Raw genomic sequence first — 22,854 nt, forward strand, 5'->3', positions numbered from 1 at the left:
GCTATTCAAGAATTTGGAAATAACCAAAGTGTTTAGTAACACATTAACCTTAGCAATTAAAACTTCATAAAAGGCAGTGTGTCGGACTGTGGGTTTGTCAGCAGGTCATGGAAATATTCTGCCCTGTAGCAAGATTTCTTTTACTTACATAATGTTATTCATTTATTCTTACAGGCGGTAGGTTGTGAGTTCTAAATTTTAGGTGAAAGTTAATGAAAGTAAGAAGGATGCCAATATACATGTGTGAGTCTACTATATTATTTAAACACATGCACATGGTTTGATAAATGGTAAACATCTTTAATGGGGCATACTTACAAGTATGTTTCACAGACATAATAAGAGAGTATTTTCATATTACTTGCACTTGCTGCTAGCTGGTGCTATGATGTTCAAAAACAATAAAAAACTGTTAAAAAAATAATATATATATATATATATATATATATATATATATATATATATCTAATTTGATCTGTTTCACAACCCTTAAGTAGTACTCCCGGGACACAAACACTCGGTTTCCTGTGTAAAAAGTCTTGTGTTTTCTCCTTAACTTCTTCTGGGAAGACATACTCCACTCTCCCGCTTGAAAGTCCTGTGTGCATTAATTTACGTAGCTATTTGTACGAATGGTTTGTGAGAACAGCCTGTAAGAACACATGCTGGTCAGAAGAATGTAGAAACAGCCGACAGCAGTGCAAATACGGTTACCCTATATTTGGCCCTTGCTGCCGTAATGTGAAAACACAGGAGTTAAATGCTATCAAATGCAGTTTCTTTTTTCGCAATGACTAGAGTACAAAACCAGAAGTAGATATACACCTTCCTACAAAATGTAAACATGTTCTCTTAAAAACAGATGCAGTTGCGGGATAGGCAGGTTAAGAGTCGCAGTTGCTGTCAGAGGAGACGTTCAGCTCATCACACCATTTTGCGTAAGCTCTGTGCAGGATCTCACAAGATGTATCATTAGAAATGTCTGAAATGGAAGAAAGACAGGAAAGCAAAAAGATAATGCTTTAAATATACTGAATGAACATGACAACTAGCTCATACAGGAAGAAATAAGTTGGTTCTCAGTGCATTCTGCTAATCTAGTGCCATAATTTGTAGAATGAAGACACAACAGCAGTATTTTTGTAAGTAAAAATACTTAGTTAAAGTGAAGAATTGCCATCATAGTTAAAGAAAGGACAGGACCCCAGTCTCTATAGTGAAAGGGAATACGTTGGCAGTTAGCATGCTAATGCTAATTCGCCTAATGAGCTAACACAGGTTGAATGGCGCATTATTGTGACATGCTACTGCCTGATGTTAGCATGTTGCCAGTTAGCTTGCAAACCACAATAGTTCTCCAACTAGCAGAACAAGTATTCAGTATGTCACCAAGATTCCAGTCCTTCTGTACCTATTTTGCAAGGACGCAAATGACTTGTTCCGCTTTCTGGTTTGAGTAGGCGGCAAGAGTTTTTATGGCAGTGGTGTAGCTGCTAAGCAATAGTTTCGAGCTGTTTGAGCCCACCATCAATGCTGTTGTTTTTCTGGTAAGGACAGTCTTCCTCTAGCAATTTCTTACCCGCTTCCCCGAGACCAACAGGCAGAGGCATTCTGACCAGGCCTCCCGAATGCTTCAGCCTTTCCTGCAGAGACTTCTGTATGAGCTCCATGGTACATGCCTCATGCCAGACAGGTAGCTCCATGCTCAGCATGCAGCTGATGATCCTTTGCTTGTCATCTTCTGTCAATAGACCACTCTCCTTGGACACATAAACCATGTACGACATATCGATGTTCACTGCCTCACCATGCAGCAGAGATGGGAGAACTTTCTGTATTAAAAAGAGACAAAGATAATGGCCCTCATTTATCAACCTAACGTAGAAACCAGTGCAGATATGAGTGCAGAAATCATCTTACGAACTCACGGCTTCACGTGTGATTCATGAAACGTTCGTATCACACCAATCAGAGCCTAAGAATGGTCGTACATTGATAAATGCAGCGGCTGGAAACGATCGTAATTTAAATATCACGCCCCAATATATTCTGGGTTTTGAGGCCTCGCCCCTACAATTTACGACATGGCGAGAAGTAATCCGGCTGAGAAGCGGCACTTTTCAGAGGTGGAGATTGAAACCCTGACATCTCAGGTTCATTTGCACTTACGTTTGTAGTTTTGTCAGCCTGAAAACTGGTATTTAAGGCTGTAGAAATAATGCGGAATGGAAAGAGATCACTGATGCAGTGAACAGTGTTGCCGTGGTAAATCGGACTCCAGCTGAAGTTTATTGTGTATGTATACATCCTTGACATATGTATGCTATAGTCCCCATCGTAATATACAGGCTTATATTGCAATTTCTTAGGCCTACATGGTTTACGTATATTTAAATAAACACACAGTAGCGGAGTTTATGCATTGTCTTTTATTTTACTCGTTTTTTTTTCATGAGTCAGAACTGTGAGGGAGAGCACGTGTCCTCCGCCCCCCGTGCTGGACCACCGGTCCGCACGCGTACGCCCGTCCTACGCCTGTTTTTGGTCGTACGCACGTTTCATAAATGAGGGCCATTGTGAGGACATGGCTTTTTGTCACCAAAAAGGAACATGTGAAACCTATTTGGGTTTTCTATTCTTTGTGGACAATTAATTTACATGGACTAAGTGGTTAAAGAAGTTAATGATTGCTTAATGATAAGTTGTGATTTTTATGTTGGACTTTTAGTTGTGTGGACTTTGGGACTGGGATTTTGAGTGTTTGGGTAAGCCATTAAATACATGAATATTTGATTTTTTTCAATTAAATTGTAAAGTGTGATTTAAATATTCTAACAAAAAAACTACAAAACGACAAAAATGTGACTAATCTTTGAATGAGACAATCTTAAAAGCCAGGAGAGAGACCTTCCTGGCACCCCTGACCAAATAATAAAACTTAAAAATACGGAAACAAGGGGCGACCTCTAGCTCACCCGGTCAGAGCGTGCGCCCCATGTAGGCTGAGTCCTTTGCAGCGGCCCCGGTTGGAATCCGACCTGCGGCCCTTTGCTGCGTGTCATCCCCCATCTCTCTCCCACCTTTCCTGTCTATCCACTGTCACTATCAAATAAAGTGAAAAGAGTACCACTACTTAATCCTAATCATATCATATATTAGTCTGGTGTACACTGTTTAAATTGATTGACTCTGCTGCTAGTAATCTCACCAGTGTCACTCTATGTCATTTTGTCTCCATATGCTCTTGTGTAGTTTCTATTTTTCTGCATCAACAAAAGGATTTAAATGGCTATGTCTGCCATGCGGGATCAATTACCATCTCTAATGCTGGGCTGATGAGGTGACCAAAGTCCACAAGTCTGTTTAGGTCATCCTCCCAAAGGTTTGGGGAAAGCTCCTCCAGCATGGTTACGATGGCTATATGAGTCGCTTGTGATGCAACCTGTAAGCAGTTGCGTCCATATACACTGTTACCAGCCTGGAAGTTTGTGTCCAACAGCATACGGCCGTGTGTCTCAAGAAGCTCAAAGAGGCCTTTGTGTTTCATCAAGGCCATCTGCAAAGAACCAGCAAAAAAGCTTAAAAAAAATTAAATGAGCAGTACAAACATGAAAAATAAATATATAAAAAACCCTTCACTTAATCTCATAGAACTAATAAGCGAATTAAGTTACTACTCCTGCTACTGTAAATTGACTTTTAAACTTCCCTTGGTGACCCCTGGATAAGTCACTGTACTGTAAATGACGTGTGAAATTGCTCTCATAGCCTTTTTCTACTTTTTGCTGCTGCACATTCAAGAACCAAAGTAACAGGTGCACTTGGATACGCCCATACAGTCCGAGACTTACTGCTATGCATTTGTTATTGCACTTGCGCGATTATAATGGGTCCCTATATACAAATAACGTGTACATGTACATTTTTATGAAGCATGCATGTTATTAGCCGATGGTCATGTTAACACATAACTATTCCACTTTCAGGGACTTTAACGTACCTTTAACATCTCTGCTAGCCCGTTGGAGATGTGTCGTCGTGGAACAGTTTGTATGAAGGAAAGGTCAAGGAAGGCAGCGGCGGGTGGAATGTAGGCACCCAGCTTGTTCTTGCAGTTTGCAAAGTTAACCCCCGTCTTTGCTCCCACGCTAGCATCGATGTAGGACAGCAGTGTGGTTGGGACCCTGATGTAAGGGGTACGTCTTCTGTAGAGTGAGGCAGCCAGGCCCACTATGTCCAGGCACACCCCTCCACCGATGGCAATAATGGGCTCTGTGCGGCGGTCAATGGAGAAGTTGTTGACCTCCTCTAGGATCTTCAAGGCCATTTTCATGGATTTATTCTCCTCAGTAGTGGGTAGAGCCAAAATCTTGTATAGGACATTGTTTGCCTCTAAATATTCAGTTAGCTTGGGACCGTAGATTTTGTAGACTTCTTGGTCAACGACCACAAAGCGTTTGATTGGCTTGTTGGATTGTTTAATGTCCTCCAGCTGCTGCGGGTCAGTGATGTGGCCCAGCAGGAGTGTGTCGTTGCTTGGGTCCAGCAAGTTCTGGGTCTCAGTTACCTTGTAAGTAAAGACAATGGGGCTGACCACTGTCCAACTGGTGCCCTTTTCTGTGATGCTCTCATAGCTGTGACACATAAAACACATGGAACAAATATGTATCATTATGGCATGGGTTCCAATTATTATAGATGTTGTTTTAAAGTGCTTTTTTTGTTTCTGTCAATACATTGCATTGCATACACTCTATTACCACTTCCTTAGGTACACCTAGCTAAAACGAATGCAGTCTACAGTAATATAATAGCCCTAAACACTAACAGTACGTATATTAAAGGTGCTCTAAGCGATGTTGGGTGATGTTACTTCTTGTTGACGTTTGAAGTATTGTCAAACAAAACGGAGGCTAGCTCGCCCCTCCCTCCTCCTCATCCCGTACCCTCCCTTCCATGCTTCCTGAAACAGTCATGAACGCACATTGTGGAAGTAGCCTACATGCTAATGCTGCTGCGGTGATGGCTCAACCAAATCCTTCTTGTCGGTTATTGTCTGGAACACTGTTTGTTATGTTTAGTGGTGCAGGTTGGCACAGTTTGTTTATGTTGCTGTTTGTGGAGCCTGGGCTGTCTACAGAGACTGTGTTCTTTTACAGTGTGTTCAGGGGACAGGCAGCTAGCGGACAGTGAGGAGATGTTTGCTGTATGTGACAAAAAATGTTGTAACCTAAAAAACGTGTGACATCGCTTAGAGCACCTTTAAGGGAAAAAAATGCACAGGATACCAATGACATGATGAGGATCATTTATAAGAAGACAGTGACTTCAGTGTTTGACATTGATTATGAATTATCTTTGCAACAGAACCTGTGAGTAAATAAGTGTGTACTGTGGTAGGCCATTATATGATTTTACAATGTGCTCTGATGTGTACAGTGCTGTGAAAAAGAATTTCCCCTTGGGGTCAATGCAGTCTAAAGACCTTGTTCCTTTAGCATTAGTTTATCAAATCCTTCCTCGACTAGACAGATGCCCAATTGAGTCTCAAGGACCACATTTAGCGGCAACATCCACCACCACTAAGAGATTAAACGTCAGTGCCTCCAAAACGCCTTGTCCCTGTTTGGCTGGAAGCAAAATTAACAAGTTATTATCAGACCACTCTCTTCATGAGGGAACAAACATGGGAAAACACTTATCTATTTTTCTCCCAAACTCACAGAATAGGAAGATCAACAGAGCTCAATGTGGTATTTCTCAACATTAAAGGGGACATATCATGGAAAACTTACATTGTCAGTGCTTGCGCACATACATTTCGGTATCTCGAGTGCCTACCAACCCACAAAACTGAAGTAGTTGTTATTGAAGCCAAGGAGGAACGACTAAAAGTCAGCAATCAGCTTCAATCAGCAATGTTAAGAACCACGGACAAAGCCGTTTGTATAGTCATGGAGCCAGACCTGAATTTCCAGATCCACAATAAGACAATTACACATCAGCCTACTTTCATCTTACGAATATATCGGGGTTAAAGCACTTGTCACAGCAGGACTTGGAAAAACTTTTCCATGCTTTTATCTAACATATATATATATATATATATATATATATATATATATATATATATATATATATATATATATATATATATATATATATATATATAGCACCGTGTCTCTCAAATAATGGATTTTATAAATACTGCTGTTTGTTTATAAAGCACTGAAATGTGTAGGGCCAAAGTAAATTTCTGATCTGCTTCTACATTATGAACAATCCGTACCATCCATAGCTCTCAGGTCCTCTGGGACAAGTCTGCTTTCTGTCCCCAGAGTCAGAACTAAAAATGAAGAAGCAGCGCTCAGTTGTTATGCACCACATACCTGAAAACAACAAGCAGATCTACCAGACTGAAGACTTTTTTGTTTGACCCTGCCTTTTAATAAATAATTATGAATTTCTTACACTGCACTTTAACCTTTATTTTCTTATTCTATTTTAGCTTGTTTTTATTTTAATATTTAATGTTTTATGTAAAGCACTTTGAATTGCCTTGTTGCTGAAATGTGCTCTATAAATATTGTTACCTTGCCTTGCTTAATTAAATCCATACTATTTGTAGACTGCAATCGTCTCAATTCATCTAAATCTAATAATGTTGCCGATCTCCAGAGAAAAGCTATTATACATTAGGTCAGATATATACAACGTATTACATTTTTTTTAAGTAAAACATATTTCTCCTCCAACTCCTACACGTTTTCTGTTCTACTGCAGTTAATGCTGACATGTTGCAGTTTACCCTCAAGCCCACTAAAATTGACAAACTGTAGCCTCTTACAAAATAAAAAAACTGAAGAACCTCAGGCCACATTCCAACCTCAGTGAAATGCAAGGCACTGCATGGTTTACTGGAACTTCAGTTGTCATAAAGTCAGATTCTATTATTTAAACATGGCAGTCTGTCTCGTGTGATATCAGAATAGACCTGGATTCCAGAAAAGCACAATCTAGACCTCTCGTTTGGCCACATGATGATCTATGATTATATTGGTAGCATTCAACAACCTGTCCCATGAGCCACAGATGAGCAAAAAAGAAAAGTCACAAATCAGCCTTAATCAGCCTTTTACATATATTTGTTAACGATGAAGGTGTAACACCTAAGAACTAAATTGGCTCATTTAAGGACATACATCTCTCCCTGTAATGAGGACATAAACCCCACCCTGCAATATCTTAAGAGCACGATAGTTTGAGTATGTGAAAAGTACAAACTTGAAATGAAAGAGTAAGAGAGGCCTGAAACTGAAAAAAAATAATCACTGAAAAATTACAGAATACAGTCCTAAAGAAAAACAATAATGTTTTACAGCTTTCTAGATGTTTCATACTTGTAGCAATAGATTTAAAATAGTCTGCACTACAGTACTTAAATCGAAACACCTTGGTTCCTGAAAAAGCAACAATACACTTTAACTGAAAAACATTTATTTTATATCAAGTTGGACATTTTTTGCCATTAATAATTTTAATTAAAACATTTTTTTTACTGTGTTTTAATATCAGTCCAGACTTCACAAAATTTTGCACACAGTAAATGTCAGTGGCTGTTTATTTTACACTGACTACACAGAGTAGCCATGCTTGATGTTAGAACAACCACATTTTGTGACTGTGGCCATGTGCCCCGGTTAAGTGAATAACCGGGTTATGCCAGTTCTCTCCGTAAGCATGAGCGGGAAAGAATGGGGAGAATGATGGAGTAACTCTACATTCGGTACAGTAGGTGGCGCTGTGCCAACGCACAACACTTTTTCTTCCGGTTGCCCTAGCCAGCATATGTCAACATTACACAGACCAATCACTAAATTAGTAAAATGTAACAACTTAGCTAGCTAACGTTTCATTTACACTCTCTTGTCACAGCGTAGGACAGCACAGTCTTTCCACTAGATGACTAACAGCTTGTTCGGCTCATTATAACGTTATCTGTAACCAGTGTCGGGTGGAATTAGCAAGATAACTTCGTTAGCAAACATTAACATTAATGTTAGCCAGCGGCCGAAGCGTGGGCTGCTCGGTCCCTACACTTTTTTGCAGAAACACAGCGTTGACAGCCCCGGAGACGGACAATTGGTCTTGGCGTGGCCGTACTAGGATATGGTTAAGGTGTAGCTAGCTATACATGAAGGCATACCCCAGTTACTGAAGGAGTTCTCTACCTCTGTTAACTTTATTTAGAACTCCGATTTTTACATGCCGTTTGAGAAATAGGGGAATTGCCCTAACCCGAATATAATCGTCTTTTTAAACTGCATGTAAACGCACTGACAGTTACCTTCGGGCCAATTATGGAACAGCATAATGATCAAAACTTAACTTAAAAAATAATAATAGGCTAAATAAAATATACTAAGAAGAGAGTCAGAAATAGAAGAACGGTCACATTTTGCATAAACAAGTCTAAACACATATATCATTGGCTACTTGTGATAAAGAACATAGCTTATGTTATAGGTTACTCACATTTTTGCAGCAGAGACACAGTCAGCTGTTTCCTTGGTCACCTTCTTTCCCTGTTTGCGCTTCCAGGTACCTTTGACCTTTACTAAACTAAACTCAGTTTTCAGTTCTTTTGTATCATCATCCTCCAGATGAACCTTTCCCATTATCGTTGTGATAAGTGTAGGCCTACGTTACAGGAGTGGACAGAACTAGTCAAAGTCCTAAGAAGAATCCCATCAGAAGTCTCTTTAAAAAGCCTATAGCATTTAGAGGCTGGCCTTTGCCTGTGGGAGGAGCAATTTATATGTTTCATAAGCTGTCACGTAATGCCCCTTTTATAAGTTTTGTATAACTGAGGTATAACATGTATTGCCTGACAAATACCACTTTGTGTGCACCAATGCATGGTAGTACTTAGTTTTATGACATGTAAATCATCAAATGAAGATACATGTGCTCATGGTCATGGTCTTTTTTGCATATTACATTTACATAGAGGGAAAAGTCTTTTACTTGAATTTGGAGAAAGGAGACCCATTGATCCACACAAGTTTTCACTGCCACAGAGTGTATGTTGCTGATTTGACAGGGCAGTTGTAGTTGAATTTGTGTTATTAGAACAATACGTACAAGTTTTGATGAAACACTGTGTCAATATCTCAATTTAATTCATTTGACTGTCATAAAATTATGATGTTACCCTTAAATTCCTTAAAAAATAGCTTTATTTGAATTGTATGAACATTGGTCTTATAGTTTACAACACAACTCAGCGTAACTGGATGGACCTGTTGCTCTAACATTTGCTTAGCTGTAGTTAAGGTTTCTGCAGTGGGATCAGTCATTTCTATGTGCTTTTTGATGATTTTTTTCACAACAGTAGGGTTCTTTGGCACAACTTAAGCTATAGACAACAATAGATCAAAGGACTGTGTGTAATGTGAAATGGGTCGCTCATAGTGACAAAGCAACAGTTTGCACCTGACTGTTGTTTACCAGCTCTATCTAGCATTTTGGATCATTTTTTGGTTTTACATTCTGCCTGTAAGGAGCCATATTCTATAAACGATACAGAAACACGACTCCACATTAAGGCTTATGTTACTCATGTATTTATTTGATTTTAGTATTGTCTTGTAAAGCACTTTCTAACATGTTTTGATTGAAAAGTGCTATATAAACAAATGTATTATTATTACTGGAAGGGCAATGTAGCATATGTTATGTTTCCAGCTATCACATGGTTTTTCTGATTTTCTTTGTGTGGAGATAAATGATATATTTGCAATTTGAAAACGTCACGTTTTGGTTTTAGGAAACTTATCGGTATTTTTATAGACCAAATAATTCATTGAATAATTGAAAAAAAAAGAACTGGCAGATCATTAGATAATAGACATCATGTATAGTTGCAGCCCTACAGCTATCCAGCTAAAGTTTCACTATTCAATACATTTTTACAATAGATCAAAGGAGTGTGTGTAATGTGAAATGGCTCGCTAACAGTGACAAACCCACAGAGTTAGCCCCTGACTATCCATCAGCTCTGTGTTGCATTTTAGTCTATTTTGGATCATTTTTTGGTTTTCCATCCTGCTGTAAGGAGCCATTTTCTTACTATACAGAAACACGACTCCATATTAAAGGTAATGTTGTGCATGTATTTATTTGATTTAAGTATTGTCTTGTGAAGCACTTTGTAACATGTTTAAATGGAAAGTGCTATATAAACAATAGGCTATTATTATTATTACTGGAAGTGCAAATAAGTAATGGCGCTAACATGTGTTCCATACGTTTTTAAGCTGACAAATGTCAACGTAGTTGTGATATTAATAAATATGCATATCTTTCGGTAATAAGTAGGGAAATTACGTTCTATAGTGCATCATTACATTCAAGTGCAATAATTAGTTATTCTAGTGCAATATAAGGGCAAAGTGGCATTGTATTAATTTATTTATTTCACTTAGAACGTGTTGTTGGCTGTCAATCATTTTTATTTAATATAAATTCAGTTTATTCAAAACATTTTAAGCGAGAAATAGGCCGTGCAGTTGCTGAATCTGTCTTCATTTCAGATCGACAAAGGTCAGTTTAAAAGATTTTCGTCAGATTTTGAGAGACTCATTCTCAGTCACGCTCATCCCGCTTGTCATTTCCGGGTTAGCACTCCACCAATCAGATTGGTCATTGAGTCCGACTGCCCGCCTTCCGATTCAACATGTCAAATCGGTCCAAATGAAGGCCGACGGCTCCTCTGACTGAGACGGCATGGAACACACCAAACAGACTCGAGTCACTGACCTCGCCAGACTGTCCGACGGCCGATAATCGGGTTGGTGTGTCAGCGCCTTTACGTGTCCCAGTCTTTTCAAGCACTCTCTAACCCGATTTCACGTTAAAGTCCCTGTTGAGTGATCCCTCAGGTCGCCGTAGGAGAAAGGGGGCACAGTGCCCCGGGAAAGAAGTGAAAGAGAGGGAGGTTAATATGTTAATAAAGCATTTGGCTGGTGTTTAACTGGATGCACCGTGTGCGTTGCTGATTTTCTTATGAAACCAAGCTAGGCGGACCTAACAGTTGGTTACAGAACTGATCAGAAGCAGCCCGGGTCCGCTGTCTATTTTTGTATTTTTTTGTATTGTTTCAATAACAATGTAGCCTGGGTAAACTAGTAACAATGGCCAATAGATATGAATGAACTAGGAAACCCTATTTGGTAACATTACTGTGGTCCGCATGAGACGTTTTTCTGAGAGTCTGTGAATGTCTGTCTCCAACACGAACGTCCCTTTACGGCACTCGCCTAGAGTGCAAGCTATCAGTCCCTCCCCTCACTCAACAATTTGCATAGTTGTTGTGATATAACAGAAGTCCCTTACCACGTTGGCAGATAGACTTCCGCTGTGGCTGCAGAAATCGTCACGCCCATAAACCAACCGCGCACCATGCCAGCCGAAAAAGGTAAGAAAAATACTTATTTTTGGCATTGTGTCAGGATCAAAGTACGGTAAATATCACTAGGACTTACACGTTTAATTACTTTAGGAACCAAACTCCACTGGAGTGCAGTTGCCTATGTATCTGCGCGTCCCTTATCAGACCGAATGTAGCCAGCTGCAGCCATAAGCCTGTTTAGATCGTGGTCATAAGAAGTCATAAGTTGTTACGCTAAGAAAAATGCATAGGCTACAATAATGTAAAAAGTACATCATACATAGCCCTGTGTGTGTGTGTGTGTGAGTGAGTGTGTGTGAGTGAGTGAGTGTGTGTTTGTGTGTGTGTGTGTGTGTGTGTGTGTGTGTGTGTGTGTGTGTGTGTGTGTGTGTGTGTGTGTGTGTGTGTGTGTGTGATTACGTATAAGTGGGCGTCTTATTTATGAGCTCTATTCAAACCATTTGAACATGCTTTTGGAATAATGTAGGTAAACTTCTTTCTTTTGAAGTAACACAGATGTTGAATCATTAGGGCTGATAATACTACTCAGTCAATCTATTAGTCAATTAATCAAATTATTTGGCAACATTTTTTTTATAACAAATTCATATTCCAGCTATTAATTACATGGTTTTGCTGATTTTCTTTGTGTGGAGATCACAATTCATCAAATAATTGAGAAAATAACGGGCAGATAACTAGATAATGAACATCATTTATAGTTGCAGCCCTACATCATATAGTCTGTAGCAGCAAAGAGCAGTAGAAAATTAAGTTGATTACTAAACTAAAATTACATTGTTATTCCCCCAGTTCCTGACACCCCAGTGGAAGTCCTTGTGGAGCTCCTAAAAAAAGCCAAGGAGATAGCTGCAACGAGTGGCAATGTGCCAGAGGAGCTGACATGTCAGTTGCAGAAGGCTCTGGACATAGCCAGCGGTCTGGATGACTACCTGGAGCTAATGACCACACAGGAAAGTGAACCTCTAGCAGAGCTATATAGGTATGTCTTGGTTTCCTAAACATAATCATCTATAGTGCAAAATACTACTGTGTGAGTTAAATATGTTAATACTTTCATTCATACTTGTAGAAAAACAATTTCCCATGACTGGAAACAAGTGCACAAGGAGGGCAAAACTATGTTCCAGCTTCCCAAGGAGTGCATCACTGGACATGTCGAAGGTTGAAGGACATTTACATGTGTACTGCTCATTGCCATTTTATTCACTGGTTTACCATATTGCCATAACTTGCTCTTGGGTGTTTTTTTAATTTTTTTTTGGCAGGCCAGACCCTGAAGATGCTGATCCACATAAGTCAAGCTAAGAGGGTTCTAGAGATTGGGATGTTTACCGGCTACAGTGCACTGTCCATGGCTGAAGGTCTTCCTGAGGACGGCTGCTTAGTTGCCTGTGAGTTAGAGCCATACCTCAAAGACTTTGCTCAACCCATTTTTGACACGTCTCCACATGGCAAGAAGATTACTGTCAAGACTGGGTCCGCCATGGACACCCTAAAGGTGAGAGAAGACACCTTATTCATTATTGAGGGACTGTCATCTGTATGGACTGAAAAAATGAATTAAGACATTTATGTAGCGCTTAGAGTGTGGAGCTTTTACATATAAATGAACGTCTGCTACGTTCAAGCCCTTGCTAAACTAGTCATCACACAATGCTGATTAAGCCTATCACAGCTGGGGAAAGCTCTCTCTATTTCTCACTATACCGGAGTTGTGGTGTCTGGTTTCGGTGGCGACGTTCCTGCGCTGGCACACCGAAAGAACGAGTAGTGTATTCATTTTGCAACAACTTCATTACATGAGCAGTACACGGTGTGCCGTTAACCAACCTTGCTGACTCACTCACAGTTCTTCACAGATTAGCGGCTTATTCTGGCTCTCTGATTGGTTACACTGTTTCTCAGTCTACCTGTATTACCTGCTTTTCTTAAGCATGTAGCAGTGTTCATGTAATTACTCTCACTGCCAGAGGGGGGAGACAAAAGTTCTGCACTCCAGCTTTAAAGTTTACAATAGTAGTAACTGTGTGTTATGCTTGGTGCTTCGCATAATGAAAGCAGGCAAGAGATGACACTGACTCTTCTTTTTTTGGTGTTACTGTAATCAGTTAACAGACTGTGGGGCACATGGCCAGTTTCCTAATAACTCTCTGTCCCTTCCAGGAATTGGCTGCTGCAGGAGAGCAGTTTGACATGGTCTTCATTGATGCTGACAAGGATAATTACATCAACTACTACAACTTTATTCTCGACAACAATCTGCTGAGATTGCGAGGGGTCATGTGTGTAGATAACTGCCTGTTCAAAGCCAAGGTTTATCTTAAAGACGTCACAGATAGCAACGGACTGGCACTCAGGAAATTCAACCAGTTTGTCTGTAATGATCCCCGCGTGGAGCAGGTCAATTTCAAACCTTTACATGCTACTGTATGTGTTGGACAGATATTGTTTTTATTTTAAGACTGTTCTTCTTGTTTTAAAGGTCATTATCCCTCTCAGAGATGGCATCAGTGTTATCCGCCGGGTATCTGTGGTCTCTGAGTGCTCAAGAACACAGGTACTGTTTATATAGCCCCAGTGCTCAGACCTCAATGAGCCAGAATGGACATGGAATCAAACAGCTGTCATCATACTTTCACTGAGGATTTTCTTTTAGTAATAACATCATTCTCACTGATCATGTCTGCTTATCTTGTTTATTTGTATTAGAGTAAAATAACAGATGATAAAGTTTTCCGCGGAGTCGGAGGGCGGCCTATCCTCGATCGGATGCATCTTGATGGAAAGGTGGCCTACGTGACGGGTGCTGGGCAGGGCATAGGCCGAGCATTTGCTCATGCTCTGGGTGAGGTCGGTGCGAAGGTGGCCGTGGTAGACCTGGACAAAGATAAAGCTGAGGCAGTGGCTGAAGAGCTCTTCCTCAAAGGTAAGGGGTGTTAACACAACAAATGTAGACTTAAGCACAAGCTGCACATCCCCATCCTGTTTATCATTTCTTAAACTCGTTACTCAGTACCTCGCTTCACATAGGCAGGTTTACTACAAACAGAAACTGTTGTATTTGACAACATTTTGTGCAGACTGGCCAGTTGAACTTCAGTCCCCAACTCCAAATAGGCCTAGCAGTGGTTTTGGTTTTTGGCCAGCAGATGGCAGCATACTAAAGCATAAGATATACTGTATCGGGTTATACATTACATGTTCATCTGAACCTGTGTTATTATCCCTCTATTTTCATCTTAAAGAATGAAATTGCCTACACATTAAAAGAAAAAGGAAAAAAGAAGCAAAATTACATTCAAAAGTATACAGCCAAATTGGGATTTGTAAAATAAACTTCTAAAATATCCAAGGATAGAAGTTGCTTAAATCGTGCATAATTATAATTATTCTAACAGGCGTCCATGTTTTCGTATACAGGCGTCAATGCCATTTCGATCACAGCTGACATTAGCAAATCAGATGATGTCCAGAGGATGATTGACAACATTGTCTCCAAATGGGGAGCGATCCACATCGCCTGTAACAATGCCGGCATCAACATGAACTCAGCCAGTGAAGACACCAGTCTAGAAGAGTGGGACCAAACCTTTAATGTCAACCTGAGGGGGACATTCATGTGCTGTCAGGTGTGTATCACCTGCTGTAAAAGACAGTGTGGTGTGTGTGTGTGTGTGTGTGTGTGTGTGTGTGTGTGTGTGTGTGTGTGAGTGAGAGTGACTGTGACCACAGAGACAGTTTATTCTCTCTACCGTATTGCGCTGCCTTGTATCTGTGCGATGTGAAATTTTCAGACCAACAAAAAAAACTTTTAAATGTAAATATATCAAATTTGAGTTTAAATGTAATTTATGTTGATGGTTTCACTCCAAGAATAGTGTCATACGAGTTTTACATAAAATCACATACTGCTGTGAATATAAATGCAAAGAAAAAATGGTGCTCCAAACAATATAAACCCTTCACTGTTGCTTTGACAAACACTGGCCCTGGACGTTTTGAGAATATCAGATGGAGAAGAAACATAATTAAAAAAGAATAAAATATATATATATATATATATATATATATATATATATATATATATATATATATATATATATATATATATATATATATATATATATATATATATATATATATATATATATATATATATACGCTGTACAGCAGGTACAAATGATGCAAAGCCACAGAGCTACAACAGGAAAACCTGCTACCTGTGGGTTTTTTTTTGTGATCAATTTTTTATTAGCACCTTCAGACATACAAAACAAATTCCACAATGTGTGACAGGTAATTTCAGATGGCGCACAGAACAAAGAAACCCCCCCACCCCCCCTCCCTCCACCCTTTGCGGTCTCGAGGAAAACCAAACCAACAAACCAACAAACAAACAAACAGAAACCACACCTTGCCTAGTCACTCTCCTCTAGTTCTTGTGGGGCTGAGGTCATTAAGTCTGATATTTGTGCTGCTGCGCTTTCCCATAGGCTGATAGTTGATGATTTGGCTTTTTTATACCTGTGTTTTCATACGGAAAATAATCTTAAGAAATTAATGTTATATTAAAGTGCCCATGTTATGCTCATTTCAGGTTCATAATTGTATTTTGAGGTTGTACCAGAATAGGTTTACATGGTTTAATTTTCAAAAAACACCATATTTTTGTTGTACTGCACATTGCTGCAGCTCCTCTTTTCACCCTGTGTATTGAGCTCTCTGTTTTAGCTACAGAGTGAGGCATCTCACTTCTGTTCCATCTTTGTTGGGAGGCGCACATGCGCAGTAGCTAGGTAAGGATCACATCAGCTAGCTGTTTGTTTCTACAACTTAAGTCTTACAAGGCAGGATTAGCCGGGAGACTTCTTCTAAACGAGGGCACACTTCCAACTTTGCGTGGAATACCTGCAGAACAGGGACATTTAAGTAGTTCTTTTGTAGATTATGGTGAACTAGTGTGTGTGTTGTAGCAGTGTTTTGCCATTGAGATCGAGCTAGCATGCTAGCGCTAGCACGGTTAGCTACTAGGTTAGATATTCAGAAACCAGTATCTCACCCAAAACAGCATGAATGTTTTTTTTCCCAAGTTTGTATGCATGTGGAAGCACCAAAGACACAAAATAACACCCCAAATCCCAGAAAAAGTGATTTTTTTTTTCATAATATGGGCACTTTAAAAATTTAAAATGGATATTAATGTAAATTCTGCCATGAATTTACAAGTGACACAATGCCTGAAAAACTAAATTGATTCTTAATCATGTTTTCCTTCAGTAGTTTCTTTCTGTCAGAACTAGTTAGAATATGACCTAATTACTGATGGTCCAACCAGCTTTAGCTACTCTGTACTGACTAAAATTAGATCTAAATTATCTAGATGCTGTCAGACATCTCCATTTCTCTCTCATTCTCTCTATATATATATATGTGTGTGTGTGTGTGTGTGTGTGTGTGTGTGTGTGTGTGTGTGTGTGTGTGTGTGTGTGTGTGTGTGTGTGTGTGTGTGTGTTATTGTATACTGCATGCCCTACCATCCAAATGTTGTTAACCACTATTTCTATCTCCAAGGATAAATAAACTACATGTTTTTGTGTTGATCCGTGCTCAGACTTTTGGTAGCATATCAGTGCCACGATAAGGTGTTTAATGTGTCTCTTTTTTAACCTGAATCCCTGCCTTAGGCAGCAGGTCGAGTGATGTTGAAGCAAGGATACGGCAAGATTATCAATACAGCCTCCATGGCCAGTCTAATAGGTGAGTGATGATTCTATTCCCCCACCTTCTCTCTGGAGCCCCTCCATGTCTGCTTTTAATCTCTCCATTTGGCGTGGAGAGTTGGGTCGAGAGTAGGAGGGGGAGGTAGGGAGAGTTAAATACATTTGAGCTGTACAGCTATGTGCCGGAGTACACGTCACATTAAATAGTTTTTATCATCAGACAGAAAGTCGTCAGAACTGACTTTAGACCATTAGAGTGGTTAAAATAAGAAAAGAAAAAAAAACATCTGCAGTTTTCCTGTTTTTGAGCAACGTATCCTTTAAAACAGGATTATCCAGCTTTTCTCCTTTGCAACTTTTACCCTAGTTAAACCGTTCTATAGAGACGCATCCACCCCTGCATACAATAAGCAGCATAGCAGGAAAGTGTTGTGATTGCGTCTCACCGAGGCGGTTTTGCATCATAATAAACATTCCCTCTCTGTGGAGCTGTCTGGAGGATGTAGAAGGCAACCTGAGGTCCAACTTGGGAAGGGAGGGTTCCTGTGCAGCGGCAAAACCCCAGCCTGTGCCAGCAGCCTTGTTTGAACAGCGGAAGACACTTTTAGAGTTTAGTGAGAGCCTAGTAAAAGCCTTGCATAATGTTCCTCATCCAACAGGTTCCTCCAGAGGAACAGCAACACTTCATCAGCAGTATAGTCAAATCGCCAGTAAAACGCTGTACCATATGGGCCCCAGTCCCGACTGCAGGGGCAATCTGTAAAACAGGAGCATGCTGGTAAATAGAGGCCGGCATAAAAAAAATGATCAATTACTCGCATTACATACAGTCCTTCAGGAATTTACTTTATTGGTCTGGACATCTGTTATAATATTGTCATAATGTGTAATCAGATGGGACCTGTTCTAGCCAAGTGGAAGCCCAAAAAGCAGCCGTAAATGCCCAATTAAAATGCACAATGACAGCTTTTTGTCCATCTGCTGAATAGAATGTGTGTGTCCCCTCTAACACCCCCTCCACACACACACACACACACACACACACACACACACACACACACACACACACACACACTCCCCCTACCATCAACCACCATTTTTTTTCTGAATAATGGCCAGCAGCTCAAAGACACCCAGACAGGAAATATCGAAGTTGAAATGAACACACTCAGAATTTTGGCTGCATGATGACCTTACTGAGGGATTTGTGACTCTCACACTCATACCTGCAGATCTCAGCTGCATAGTAATGTACATTACAACAGCCATGCCATTCTGGGAAAAGAGTGCATCATTTGAACTCAGAAGAATTCAAAATGTAAAGGCGTGCCTGATAAAGAGCATGTTTTCTCCCACTTGAAATGGGCAATAAGTAGCAGGGTGAATGTTAAAGAGGGCTTTGGAGAATGCTCTCCTTCTACTCTCTTTTCCCTTCTCTGGGGATTACTGCTCTTTAAGACGGCGAAAACATCAATGCAGGTTTATTTAAAGGATGAAGGCATTTTCTGAATGGTATTTTGGGGCCGTATCATCAGGTCTTGAGCGAGGATTAGTGCTGTTAGGCATTTTGAGCTGTGTTTCCTGTCCTGATAAGTCGGATTTCACCTTCAATCTGCGTGTAAGCCCTGGGCTCTGCTCCTCCTTGCCTGCTCCTCTGAGGTCCTAGCCTACCCTTATCCAGCCCAACCCAACCTTACCATCCTCTGCTATCTCGCCACACTTTGCACAATCTCACTCACCCACACTCTCAGCTACGGTGCTGTTGTCCCGACTATTACATCTTATTTCTTTAGCAGTTTCCAACTTTTACCTCTACCCTGCACATTTTTCTCCTTTTAACCCAGCAATATATGCGGGATGCTGCAGCCTTTTCTCCCCAGGACCGATCCCTGCCTCTCTGCAGCTGGCTGGTATTTATCATCCCGGTCTCACACTGAAGCCATTTGGCAGTCAGATCGGCGGGTGATGAGGTTAACTACTAAAGTTGTATGTAACTTGGAGCCTTTCTTGTGATGATTAATCAACCAGCAGAAAATGAGCCCCTGTCCCGTTATCCCATGCAGTGTGCAGCATCTGTGATGGTCAAGGCAAACAAATGGCTCCCTGTCTTTGTTGCTGAGGACGGAGCATAACTGGACATTATAAGCAATTAATTTTACATGGCTTCATCCTCAGAGTCCCCAGCAGCTAATGGAAGAGCTTTTATGTAGTATCCACCAGAAGCCGCATGAGCTGCAATATAAATTGTATATGTGGTCAGCTTTTGTGAGAAAGGAAGTATTGCTAGTCTCTTTTGTAAAAAAAAAATGGCCACCTGAGAATTGTGAAAGTGCATACCATTACTAATGATGCAGCAAATGTTATCTTTATAAAACACTGTGTTGTGTCTGTTTAGGGTAACTGATTTTCTTTCCATCCTCTACCCTGCAGTCCCTCATCCTCAGAAGCAGCTTTCCTACAACACGTCCAAGGCAGGAGTGGTCAAATTGACTCAGACTCTGGGCACTGAATGGATTGACAGAGGAGTGCATGTCAACTGCATCTCACCGTAAGTACTTTCTATTCTTGGCCTTCTTTTCTTTTACCGTTTTTTTGCCAAAACATACTTGTCCACCTTTTGAGTGTTGTAAGGGATTGAGCTGCAAAAGGAAGTGGTGATAAGTGTATTTGCTTTCATATGAAGAGCCCCATTCTAGAATGATGCACTAATTTCAGTCCTCAAACAATACATCAGTGCTTAATTAGATGACGTCTTGAGGGATGAATCAAACAAACACTTGCTCTAATTGTTCTATTCAATTAGGGAACCAAATTTGCAACATCACTCCGAGTGTAGGCGCAACAATAGCGCCTTGTTTGTGTCTTATTTGTCTGTGAAGCTAAGCAGGGGGAAGAACAGAGACGAACACGTGTGTGTGTGTGTGTGTGTGTGTGTGTGTGTGTGTGTGTGTGTGTGTGTGTGTGTGTTTTAAGTGGAGCATCCCTTAGCCCCAGCCATCCCTGAGCAAATCCGTCCGGTGGCACCAGGCGAGCCAGGCCCCGGTCACAGCCCCAGAACAAAGCCCTCACACATGCGCCATGCTCAGCTTTATTTATCGGCAGCTTGTTTGCTAATTTTAATTTGCAAAGAAGCAATTCTCTCTCCTCGCTAACTGGGTGTCTCAATGGGCCGCTGATTTCTTTGAAGTGACAGTCGGTAAATATGCATAAAAAAGAGGACACAATTAGCGCTCACGAGGTTGACTGGAGCCTGATTCCATTGGCAACTTTAGCCGCAGCGGTGATAAGCTGCATTATCTAGAAAATTGGCTGAGGGAAAACAGTACCTCTGATTGCCAGCAAAGGTTCCAGATAACATGGCAGCTGAAGAGAAATATAATTGAGGTGGAATATGTTAACCAAGGTGTCACACGCTCCTTGCAAGTGCTAATTTAGCCAAATGTTGGAATTCCATATCAAGGCACCAGAATACACTGAACAATGATTCAGGCCTCATGGCTTTTAGTCACTGTCACGTCAATTGTGTAGAAAGTCAAAAGTCGTCTCATATTAGGCAAAGGCAGACGTGTTGACATATTTATTCAAATGTAGGCTCTGTGATACTGTATTGTAGAAAGTAGAGAGAGTGGCATTTGTTATGGTGTTATGGTGCATTAAGTAATGGTGTCACAGAGCTATTCGACGCCCGTGTAAAAAAAAAAAAACAATACACCTTATTACTGTCAGAGTAGTTGGAGCACATTTCAATCAGGAATCAGAGCAGGAATATGAAGGAGTTGCATGTAATAAGTTCTTAACCAAAGGCTTTGTGCGAATTATGCCAGGCGTCCCCTCGTACCCGTGGGCTCTTCCTGAGCGGTCCCACAGTAAACATCATCAGAGATGGCATGCAATGCCCTTTCTTCAAAGGATAATTGGGTTTATTTTTGTCACCAAAGTGGTGGCTCTGAAACAACGCTGTCACTCCTGGCTCTGAGTTGTGATGCCTTCTGATTTCATTCTGTGTCCCCCCCCCCCCCCCCTTCTCCGTTTTTCTTTTCAGGGGGATTGTTGACACCCCTCTCATCCACTCGGAGAGTCTGAGGCCTCTGGTGCAGCGCTGGCTGTCAGATATCCCTGCTGGTAGACTGGCTCAAGTGACAGACCTGCAAGCTGCAGTGGTCTACTTGGCATCTGACGCCTCTGACTACATGACAGGGCATAACTTAGTCATAGAGGGTGGGCAAAGTCTGTGGTAGAAGGGGTAGATGAAGAGATGAGAAGTTTTTTTTCCCTCTTCACTCTCCTGGGATTAGCCTCCAAAATAGGTGGCATTCACACAATCTCCTTTAAGACACCTTTACAGCAGTATTAGTTAAAATCTTACTGGATGTTTAACTTTTGGTAAGTCAACATCTGTTTTATAGTTTTGTTGTATTAGTTTGTTCTCTTTGTGTGGTGTATAGGTGGCGTTTGTGTCACGTGTGTTCTGACTGTGGCACCCTGAACTTCTTAGTGGATAAAAAACACATGTTAAATAAATATAATAAAAAGAGGTATAACAGCTGCCAGTCTTCTCGCCACACAATAGAAATGTGCTAACATGTCTGAGAATATATCTGTGAAGTCCAAGAAAGAAAAGGAAAACCGTTATGTGCCTTCAAACACATCACAATTTCTGCTGTAATTTCTCTTGACATTATTTTATACATCGAATGTCTAAACACAACAATTTTGATAAATGTGACTGTAAGTGTTGTCTTAAATACCACTGAAAGAAACTGATCCTTTTATTGTATTTGTTGCAAAAAGGCAGAGCATACTTTAAAAAAATGTGTCTATTAAGTGTATTTCTATAGCACTCATACAAATGCAGTTCAAAGGGCTTTACAAGATAATTAAAGGTATGGCAGTATTGTATTGTGATAAACAAAGGGTGGTTTCTTTGCATGAGTACATGAACTGTATGTGTGATATTTGAATAACCAAATAAGATGGCACATGTTTGCTGTCAGTTTGTCAAAAATATCAATATTCGGATACTTTTTCGATACCAGGATACATTCGAGTACCACACTATGTTCGTGTATAATGTATAATTAGCGATAAATCATAGTATCGAAAGTACCGAAGCTACACAAAAACAGATCTACCAGATTTTGAACTTAAGGCTGCACAGATGAAACAACGGCGAATAAAATCAACTGGGTCTGTGTTTAAGGGAAGCAACATTAGAAAAAAAAGACAATAAATACTATTAGCAATAATAACAACATAAATGTTGTTTCGGCCTACAAGGTAGGGAAAACATTTAAAAATAATGTTAATAAAAAAAAAATTTAAATTAAAATTTTGCGTGCCTAGGACCTTTTTTCTTTTTGCTGTGGTATTAAAAGAGGTATCCAGTAAAGTTTTTATTAAACTAGTATAGTATCGAAGTTTAAAATTGTGGTATCTTGACAACCTTAGTTTGCTGCATGTTATACAATTCAATTTTATTTATAGTGTCAAATCATAACAGGAGTTATCTCAGGACACTTTACAGACAGAGTAGGCGTAGACCACACTATAATTTACAAAGACCCAACTGTTTCCCCTTCCAAGAGCAGGCATTTGGTGCGAAAGTGGTGAGGAAAAACTTTCTTTTTCCAGGTAGAAATACAGTATATATTGGCACCA

The 22,854-nt window shown here is 40.3% G+C and overlaps 2 protein-coding genes across 3 annotated transcripts; one reads left to right on the plus strand and one right to left on the minus strand.

Annotated features, from left to right (window-relative positions):
- Nucleotides 1-481: 481 nt before the first annotated feature.
- On the minus strand, nt 482-8,806 carry eevs (2-epi-5-epi-valiolone synthase). Of its 2 annotated transcripts, XM_036002588.1 has the most exons (6): nt 8,536-8,806; nt 4,001-4,634; nt 3,317-3,556; nt 1,580-1,832; nt 845-982; nt 482-808 (listed from the first exon to the last, which is right to left on the minus strand). In XM_036002588.1, the coding sequence occupies exons 1-5, from the start codon at nt 8,676-8,678 to the stop codon at nt 885-887; spliced, it is 1,368 nt and encodes a 455-aa protein (XP_035858481.1). In that variant the 5' UTR covers nt 8,679-8,806; the 3' UTR covers nt 482-808; nt 845-884. The 2 variants fall into 2 exon arrangements, with proteins under 2 accessions (XP_035858481.1, XP_031135900.1); XM_031280040.2 differs by having other exon boundaries at nt 788-982.
- A 2,516-nt stretch (nt 8,807-11,322) lies between these two features.
- On the plus strand, nt 11,323-22,122 carry zgc:113054 (uncharacterized protein LOC541322 homolog). Its single transcript, XM_031280028.2, has 11 exons — nt 11,323-11,479; nt 12,266-12,455; nt 12,546-12,637; nt 12,742-12,974; nt 13,640-13,876; nt 13,959-14,033; nt 14,186-14,402; nt 14,897-15,105; nt 17,161-17,233; nt 19,627-19,744; nt 21,239-22,122. The coding sequence occupies exons 1-11, from the start codon at nt 11,464-11,466 to the stop codon at nt 21,432-21,434; spliced, it is 1,656 nt and encodes a 551-aa protein (XP_031135888.1). The 5' UTR covers nt 11,323-11,463; the 3' UTR covers nt 21,435-22,122.
- Nucleotides 22,123-22,854: the final 732 nt, after the last annotated feature.

This window comes from Sander lucioperca, chromosome 6 (genome assembly GCF_008315115.2).
Source record: "Sander lucioperca isolate FBNREF2018 chromosome 6, SLUC_FBN_1.2, whole genome shotgun sequence".
NCBI classification, from domain to species: Eukaryota; Metazoa; Chordata; class Actinopteri; order Perciformes; family Percidae; genus Sander; species Sander lucioperca.

Excerpts from the sequence above, each read along its gene's own strand:
- eevs (XM_036002588.1), bottom strand. The coding sequence starts at position 8,678 with ATGGGAAAGGTTCATCTGGAGGATGATGATACAAAAGAACTGAAAACT. Across the intron at positions 3,557-4,000 it reads GGCTAGCAGAGATGTTAAAG|ATGGCCTTGATGAAACACAA; the intron begins GTACGTTAAAGT and ends GGTTCTTTGCAG. Across the intron at positions 1,833-3,316 it reads TCAGCCCAGCATTAGAGATG|AAAGTTCTCCCATCTCTGCT; the intron begins GTAATTGATCCC and ends TTTTTAATACAG.
- zgc:113054 (XM_031280028.2), top strand. Across the intron at positions 13,877-13,958 it reads ATGATCCCCGCGTGGAGCAG|GTCATTATCCCTCTCAGAGA; the intron begins GTCAATTTCAAA and ends CTTGTTTTAAAG. Across the intron at positions 14,403-14,896 it reads TGAAGAGCTCTTCCTCAAAG|GCGTCAATGCCATTTCGATC; the intron begins GTAAGGGGTGTT and ends TTTCGTATACAG.